The sequence below is a fragment of the Dermacentor andersoni genome, chromosome 1, assembly GCF_023375885.2.
Source record: "Dermacentor andersoni chromosome 1, qqDerAnde1_hic_scaffold, whole genome shotgun sequence".
Classification (NCBI taxonomy): Eukaryota; Metazoa; Arthropoda; class Arachnida; order Ixodida; family Ixodidae; genus Dermacentor; species Dermacentor andersoni.
In genome coordinates this window covers 273,118,006-273,127,261 of record NC_092814.1, presented here as the reverse complement: position 1 = coordinate 273,127,261, position 9,256 = coordinate 273,118,006, and the positions used below count along the sequence as shown (strand labels likewise).

General features: G+C 48.3%; 1 protein-coding gene across 1 annotated transcript; it reads left to right on the top strand.

The window, feature by feature from the left end:
- Positions 1–6,256: 6,256 nt before the first annotated feature.
- Positions 6,257–8,276, top strand: LOC126548546 (beta,beta-carotene 15,15'-dioxygenase-like). Its single transcript, XM_050196775.3, has one exon. It carries the CDS (start codon positions 6,403–6,405, stop codon positions 7,918–7,920), a length of 1,518 nt encoding a protein of 505 aa, XP_050052732.1. The 5' UTR covers positions 6,257–6,402; the 3' UTR covers positions 7,921–8,276.
- Positions 8,277–9,256: the final 980 nt, after the last annotated feature.

Here is a 9,256-nt window from a genome sequence, read left to right as displayed (position 1 = left end):
AGCGGAAAGTCAGAGAGGCTGAAATAATCTCATGGGTGGCGGCAATGGAAAAGAAACCTGCCTTGAGCAACTACTTAAGAGGAAAAAACGAAATCAGGAAAGAAAGAATTTATGATAACTTAAAGGGAACCTCATTACTTTTCGAAGCGAGATCAGGATGCCTTAGAACGCGCACCTATAAAGCGAGATATAAGAACGAAGAATTATGTGCTTGCTACGGTAAAGCTAGGGAAATTATGGAACCTGTTTTATTGGAATGTGAAGACGTCTGTCCACCGGTCGATTTAGGCACCACTGGCGTCCTTGAAGCCCATGGGTTCAGCGAGTGCAGTGGAAAAGTAAACATGTCCGCAATAGGGATTAGTAAGAGCCGATTGGAGTATTGACGGAAGAAAAGTACGGAAATGACAAAAAACGGAGACGTACAAAAGCACAGTTTGCAATAGGAGATCAGAAAATTTGGTTGTGGGAGTTCATCGTGTTCTTTTTTCTTGTTTTTTATTGTTTAACCTAGGTAGTACATTAGGCAGTATAATAGCAAGAACTTGGTGGCACAACCGACCACCCCGCTCCAAAGGGGACCCTCATAACATCCATCCATCCATGCAGTGTTACACACTGGCCACGCACCCCTTCTGAAATTTCCGCTCTCGCCATCGTGGCAGCCCCCCTCCTCTATAAACTCTGAGCAGACGGCATAGAAAGTTGCGTCTGGCACTCCCGCTCTTCTCCTGCTGGTCGGCCGCCCCGTCTCAAAACTCTCTATTCACTGTACCTCCATGTAACCACACCCATTCCTGTGTACTCCATGCTTAATAAACCCAGTTAACCTCCGTTAACAAAAGTCCAGTGTTCTATCGTCCCCTGTACGAGGCATAACGAGACATGGTGTCAGAAGTGAACTAGTTCTAACGTCAGCGCATCAGCAATGCAGAAGATTCCTGCACCTGCAAAATTCGACTCCAGAGGAAACGCTGCGAAACAATGGCGAGCCTTCAAGTAGAGCTTCACGCTTTACCTCAAAGCATCTAACACAGCGAGAGAACCATCTGACTTTCAAGTAGCACTTCTTTTCACCGTCAGTGGTTCTTCACTGCTTGATATCTACAAAACTTTGGACTTCGGGGGACCGACTGAGGAAAGACCAAATCCAGAATTTAACTATGCATATGTCATCAACCTCCTCGACGCGCATTTCTTAACGAAGCACAACGAGCTGTACTCGTGATACGTCTTAGGAACTCACATGCAACGGGAGGAAGAGCAAATTCGACAGCTTCGTAAGAGATTTTAAGGTCAAAGCGCGCGATTTCGGATTCAGAAATGAAAGAAAAAAAATGATCCGCGACCAGATCCTCTGTGATATCTATGACAAAAAAGCCCGTGCAGACATTCTCAAGTTAGAAGATCCGACCCTAGAGAAGGTTGAAAAGGTGTGTCGAGCACACGAAGAAACGAAAATTAAAATGAAGGCATTTAAAGAGGGTAGTCCATCAAACAGCGAGACCGTGCACGCAGGGAAGAAATTAGTCCATCGCACCAATGCCAACTCGAAAAGCGCAAAATGAAAACCACAAGAATCTGACGTACCAAAATGCAGGTATTGCAGTGGGAGCCACGAGCGCAAAAGAGAAGTCTGCCCAGCTTGGAAACAAACATGCAGCAAGTGCAAAAAACGAAATCACTTCGCGGCAGTTTGTAAACGCAGCAAGGTAATTGCTGGCCTGGCAGTAGATAGCGAGGATGAAAACATACTGGCACTTCAAAGCCCCAAACTAAGCTCAGTCCACACGTTTCTGAGAGTGAACGGAACAGTAGTAATTTTTCAAGTGGACAGCGGTGCAGCTGTTGACGTCATCCCGGGCAGACACGTCAAGCAACAGCAAATACAACCGTGCACAGCAACACTGCGAACGTGGAATGGAAGCAAAGTTCACTGTTCAGGCAAGGCGCAACTAGAAGTTACAACTGCAAACGGACAGACGCATTCTGTGGAATTCATAGTGGTTAAAGACGACTTGACTCCTCTCATTGGAAGATCGACAGCTGAGAAAATGGGTCTGATAATCATAGACTACAACCTTGTGGCTGAAATCGACGAAATTCCAGAAGAAAGTTTCATTCCTCACAGAGTGTAAAAATACCCAGATGTTTTTGGAGACACTCTAGAAATACTCCCGGGAAATGTACACTTGGTGACTGAGCCAGATACGCTTCCGAAAGCGATAACAAGTTGCACAGTGCCTGTCAGCATTATACCGCAATTAAAAGAAACATTGGCAAGCCTGCAAAAGAAGAGATATCATTAAAAGTGTAGCAGAGCCAACGCAGTGGGTGAGCAGATTGGTTGTCGCAACCAAGAAGAATGGTGAAATGGGAATATGCATTGCCCCACAAGCACTGAATGAGGCTCTCGAACGAGAACGTCACACATTGCCCATCCTCGATGATCTGCTACCCGATCTTGTCAAAGCAAAAATCTTCTATAAACTAGACTTGCGAGAATGCTATTGGCAATGTTCTCTCGATAATGAGTCAAGCTTTATGACCACATTTCAAACACCATACGGTCGTTATCGATGGCTCCGCCTGCCGCTTGGACTTGCGGTAAGCAGCGAAATATTCCAGAAAAGGCTTCAAGTGGCACTTGAAGGATTTAGCGGAGTTCTCTGCGTTGCAGACGACATTGTTGTCTACGGAGTGGGCGAAAATGAAAAAGATGCTGTCGACGATCATGACAAGAAATTAGAGAGTCTACTCCAGAGATGCAGACAAATTATAATTTGTCTCAACAAAGAAAAAACTCAACTCAGACCCTCATCAACTGTCTTCCTAGAACACGTGCTGATAAAATAAGGACTAAAAGTTTATCCAAATAAAGTCAAGGCAATAGAACACATGCCAAAGCCAGTCGATGTCTAAAGAATACAACCCTTCTGCGGAATGATCAACTATCTCTCCAGATTCTTGCCGAAAATTTCGCGTGTATTAGAGCCATTGAGAAAACTCACTGTCAAGGATACACCGTGCCACTGGGGAAAACCGCAAGAAGAAGCATTTCAGCAGGCAAAGGACGCTGTGACAAAAGCTCCAATTTTGGCCTACTGCGACTCACGAAAGCAGTTAGTAATTCAATGTGATGCAAGCGATCTTGGACTCGGAGTAGCTCTTCAAGACAGACAGCCAATCTCGTTCGCCAGCAGAGCATTTACACCGGAAGAAATCCGCTATGCACAAATTGAAAAGGAAATGTTGGCTATCGTCTTCGCATTAAACAAGTTCCACCAGTACACATTCGGAAGAGAAACAGAGATCATCAGCGATCACAGGCCACTGCAAGCGATCATGAAAAAACGATTGGATCAAGTTCCAAGGCGACAACAAGGCGTGATTCTTCAGACGCAAAGGTACAGCATTGTCATCGAGCACAGACCAGGCAAAGAATTTCTTTTGGCTGATACAATGTCAATTGCGTTCCTTCCTAACGAAAGCAATGAACAAGAACTTGAAAACATCAACGTATTGCACTACCTTCCTGTGAGAAAAGAAACACTGGAAAAGATTCGGTCTGTGACTGAGAGAGATGAATCATTGCAAAGGTTGAAAGCTATCATCTTGTCAGGTTGGCCACAAGATAAGCGTCAACTACCCCAAGACACGCGCATGTACTTCACATACAGAGATGAGCTTACAGTTGAAGACAACCTCATCTTCAAGAGATTACATCTAATCGTCCCAATTTCTCTGAGAGGTGAGATCAAAGCAACGCTTCACTCATCACATCTTGGGATTGAGAGCTGTCTAAGACGCGCTCGTGAATGTGTCTTTTGGCCAGGAATGAATGCAGAATTAAACGACCTCATCGCAGGGTCTTCTAGGCGGAGGCCGGAAATCTTCGCTTTAATAGCGAATGTTTAAAAAGACCTTTCTGCGGTTTTGTTCTGTAGGGAAACTTTTTCTTTTGATTTAACACGAGCCGAAATCATTGCATCCATGCGCCTTGATTACGAAAGTTGAGCAATCAATCGTGATTGTGGTCATGAAGTAGTAATGCAAGAAATATTCTGCACGCAATAATGTTTAGCACCTCAACGTATTTCATAGATTCCATCTTAATCCACCTTCATCCTCCTTCATCCACCGTAATCCTCCCTAATCCTGCTTAATGCACCTTCATCGACCTTCATTCTCCTTAACACGACTAATTCCTCCTTAATAACCTTAATCTATATTAATACAATCACTAATCAATGATTAATTAACTTTGCTAATCAGTAATCATCTCTTATACACGTCTCGACATGCTTTGGTGCGTTTCCGGCATTCCTTAGGTCACGTGATATTTTGAATATCTCACAACGCGACCTTGAATCAGAGATTTAGGGCTTTGGTTTAATAAGCCACACACAGAGGGATGGGCCACAAGCAATACTAGTTTAGACGTACAAAGTAAAGCATCTCATCATGTGGCAGAAAAAATTTCTGCAGTATTGAACTCGCCTCAAAGCTCCTTTTACATCAGTATGCCCCGCTCATACGGTGTTAGGAAAAAACCAACCTCCTGAGAAACGTTGCCTTGAGCATTAACGATGTGGTTATCAGCATTTTCCAAAATTTTCAGCGCTACTGGGCCGTGCTACTGACCCAAAATAACGCGCCTCCATAGAATGCTGCGGCCCCTCCGCGGGAGCAAAGGTGAAAAGGCGAGGAAGGAAAGCGCCGCGAGGAGGACAGTGTCGCTACTTTCAAATTATCACGGTACTTAAGTTTTAGTTCTTTTCTCCTTGAAATCGACCAATGTCTCTTCAAGGTGATTATCGGCGTTGATGAAGCAGGAGGCAGGTTGTAGGTAACAAAACTTGACGATATATTGAAACGGAAATATTTACACAGTCAAATACAGAGTTAGCAAAAGAACACTGATACAAAACACACAAGTAAACAGCGCCTTACTCTTCTACTTTTTCTTAAGTTAGAGCCTAGGACAGCTATCACTACATACGACCAACCGAGTCTCACTGTTCTTCCACTAAGTGGTTACGGCGCAGACTAGCATTGCATCGTACGGAGTCTTACTGTTCGATCAGGTTTAGTGATTACAGCCTAGACTGAGGAACAAGCGCCTCGTTTCGATTGTTATAGTCGGAAGAGACAAAGAAAAAGGGCGGTAAAGTCGTTAGCCCATCCCACGGAAGCAGTTGCCAATGAGAGTTGAAAGTCTGCTTAAGCCACAACCCAAGGGGATGGCCTTACTCTCAAAAGTAAATGCATTGGAAAACAACCCTGTTTTCCTTCTTCCCACAACTTCGTTTCCCTCTCTTATTTCCACGTGGTCAGTGACGGCCTCGGCAAACACGCCAGGCACGCACGATTTATTGAGGCCATCTCGCACCTCAGCGGCGTTTCTAGCCAGCAGGGGGCTCGGGCGCTGGTGTCCCAACACCGCGTACCGCAGTCCCCCTCAAGGTCTTTCCTCGTAGAAAAATAATGACCGCTGGCGGCATCCGGACTCGGTGTTCTTAAACGACGTTCTCCGAACGCGGCCTCCGCATACGCGCCGCGCCTCTCTCTACGGCGCGCACTCCAAGTTGTCACTCGACACCAAGCGGGCTCTCCTCAGCGCTCAAAACAAGATGCACGTGGTTGCCGCCCGGATGCGTAGGGGCGTGGACCCCCGCTCCATACGCGCAACACGTGGTCAACATTGCTAGGTGCCCCTAAACCTCGGCTGCGTCTCTAACCAGCAGGGGACTCAGGAGCCGGCGCCACAACGCCGCGTATACCGCCGTCCCACTCGAGGTTTGTCTGCGTGGACCTATTATGACCATCGGCGGAATGCCAACACAGCGCGCGTAAGGGCACGTTCTCCGAATCCGTTTTTCGCATCCGCCCCCCCCCCCCCCCCCCCCCCCGGCGCGCGCCGCGGCTCGTCACCCGACACCACGCGGGCGGTCCGGCCCCTCAGCAACAGAAACGGTTGCTGCCCGACGCGCTGTGGGTGGACGCCTCCCTATTCACAAAACACATGGGCAACTCGCGACACTGCAAAAGTATATACAAAACAATCATGCAGCCCTACACCGTCCATTCTGCATGCTCGAAAGATGAGCGGCCTAACAATGAGGCTTTATCTCCAGACCGGTTCTAGCGCAGAGTCGATAACGGAGTGAGGAGGAGTTTCTATTTCAGTCGCAACCGTTGCCCGCTGTCGCTGAGCTGACACGGTACAGCCTGGTTAGCGGATCCACTAGAGAAGGGAGGACATTGAGCTCTTGACAACCCTCTCGCCCGCATAATCTGATTGGCGCGCCCTTAGAAGCCCTAATACGATTCTCTCCATATAGCTTTGGTACAAAGACAGGGGAGTGCTTCTCTCCGACTAGGAGCGGGCGACAGCAAGCGATGGCCGCAAGAGAAGAAGCATCGGCTCCAGGCATCGACGCGAGAAAGATTTACAGGCGCTCGTGCGTGCCCGAAGTTTCGCAGCCGGTCACGGGCCTGCTACGCGGAGAGCTGCCAACTTGGCTTCGAGGTAGGCTTTTACGGAACGGTCCGGGAATGTCTTCGATCGGCCCAGACCACTACAACCATGTATTCGACGGTCCCGCTCTGTTGAGGCAGTTCACCATAGAGAATGGCCGAGTGATTTACCAGAACCGCTTCCTGCGGAGCGAAGCATACGTACGCAACCGGAGGGCCAACAGAATCGTCGTCTCCGAGTTTGGAACCGCGGCGCACCCTGACCCTTGTGCCACCGTATTCGAACGGGTGGCGTCGTATTTCTCCATGGACGCCACCGACAACGCTCTGGTGAACGTGATGCCCGTGGGCGACGAAGTGTACGCCATGACGGAGGCACCTCACATGACTCGAGTAGACCCTGCGTCGTTGGAGACTATGGAGAAGAAAACCTTGAGTAGAATGGTGGCTGTGCACAGTGCCACCGCCCACCCACATTTGGACCCCGACGACGGCGCTACGTACAATATCGGTACACACGTAGGTGCGCGTCATTCCTTCGTGCTTGTGCACTTTCCCCCCGGCGGATCCGAAAGCTCGGTGGACCGTGTCAGAGCCGTGGGCAGGGTACCGTTGCAATCTCGCATATCCCTGCCGTACATCCACAGTTTCGGAATGACCGAAAAGTGGGTGGTCGTGCTCGAGCAGTCTCTTTCCATGCACCTGCCTTGCATGTTAGCGACGAAGTACCTGGGCTACAAGGCGTACATGAACTCCCTGAATTTCGATGCCGAGAAGAACGTCCGCTTTCACGTGATGAACAAGAAAACGGGGGAGCTTCACCCCGCCGTGTTTGAGTCCGCCGCATTTTGCACTTTCCACCACATCAACGCCTTTGAGCAGGGCGACGAGCTAGTGGTCGACCTAATATGCTTCGACGACGAAAGCATCATCAGGTCCCTCGACTACACGCTGGAAAAGCCCGTCGTGTTCAAGATGGGAAAAATGCGTCGTTTTTCGTTGCCTCTGAAGCGAGGGCCGGGCGAGCATGTGATCATCGAGTCCCGGGAACTAGCAAAGGGCAAGCTGCGGGGGGAAGTTCCTAGAATCAACCAAGGCCGCAATGGGAAACCATACAAGTATAGCTACAACCTCAGCAACATCGAAGGCGAAGAACACATAGCATTCGTCTCCAAGCTTGACGTCACTACGGGCGATTGGCTGCGCTGGGAAAGGCAAAGATGGCTCCCCTCAGAACCTGTCTTTGTAGCGCGTCCAGGCGCTGTTGAGGAAGACGATGGTGTCGTCCTGAGCTCCCTTCTGCACGAGGAGAACGAGAAGAAGCTCGCTCTGGTGGTATTGGACGCGAAAACATTCAAACAACTGGCCTTTGCCGAGTTTGACTGCCCGTCCTCAATTCCGGCGGATTTTCACGGATGGTTTCTTGAGAAGCAGGCTTAAAAAGCGTTTTGAACTGCTATACAGGGTGATATCGTGAGAAGCCAACAAACACTGACACCAAGGACAACATAGGGAAAATTACTTCTGCATAATAAATGAAATAAAGAAACGATGAATTGTTGGAAATGAAAGTGGATGAAGAAACAACTTGCCGATGGTGGGGACGATCCCACAACCTTCGCATTTCGCGTGCGATGCTCTACCAATTGAACTACCGCGGCGCCGTTTCCCCATCCTCTTTCTTGGGTATGTACTGTGTACTGTGTATGCATTAGTGTATGCAATGTACTGTGTATGCATTAGTAAATCAAATGCATTTGGCAACGCAGTTGACGCAAAAATGACCATTCAAAATTTCCTGTTAGAGAGCGTTGTACATTCTTCTGTATTTATTACTTACCGGTCAATTAATTTCACTGGAATATATTCAGCTGCAAATTTTCGGAGCGCGCATTTCTTTTATTTTAATGTTTTTACAGACGACACAAGTAGACACAGTGGTACGAAGTGTCGTAGGTAGTCATAAGAAAACATTTGAGCGTGTTAATTTCGTGAACAATGTTAAAGGAGTACTGACACAAAATTTCGAAGTCGAGTTAACGTGTGAGATCAATTTATGTGGGCATGCACACATCGTCTGCAATATATCAATGGCGAATGCAGCTTAGAGCATATTTAAAATCAATTTTAAATTATGTGCGCGCAGCCAACCGCGAAACGCCGCACCTCGTGACATCGACATCAGGAAAGGAATGTAAACAACCGAGAAGACGCTACGTCACGAGTTTGCGCTGCTGTCTGGGCGGGCGCTGCGAGCAAGTTACTCACCCCTCCAATCGTGCCGGTTTTCTTTTTTTTTTTTTATAGTAGATCGGTGGCGTGATTTTGACTCGCAAGCGGTCAGCGCAGCCGCAGCTGCAATCGTCTCTGCGAAGCGGCTCGCCTGGTTAATGTGTTTTCTCATCGCTACCAACGGCGTCGTGAAGACTAATTGTATTGTCACTAATGAGTGACATAAATGTGGAGACGTTGTTTGTGTTGACGAATATAGATACTTTATTACCAGCTGCGGACGGGTGGCAAGGGCCGTCGGCCTCGAATCCGACGGCCAGCGAGCGTTTCCCAGCGATCGTCAGCCCGCTTGGCTTGCTCGTTGGCGTCGATAAGCGGCAGAAGGGGTCCGAGTTCGTGCGCGCCGCTGGACGCTTAGAATGGACCCCACTCAAGAGCAGCCAAATTTCCTCGTTTCATTTCGAGCGTGCCCATAGTTTATATATAAACAAAACTGGCCGAGCTTAGAGCAGTCCGATGATCTTCCGCCAAGACTACGCATCCC

Coding starts and splice junctions, on each gene's coding strand:
- LOC126548546 (XM_050196775.3), top strand. CDS start 6,403: ATGGCCGCAAGAGAAGAAGCATCGGCTCCAGGCATCGACGCGAGAAAG.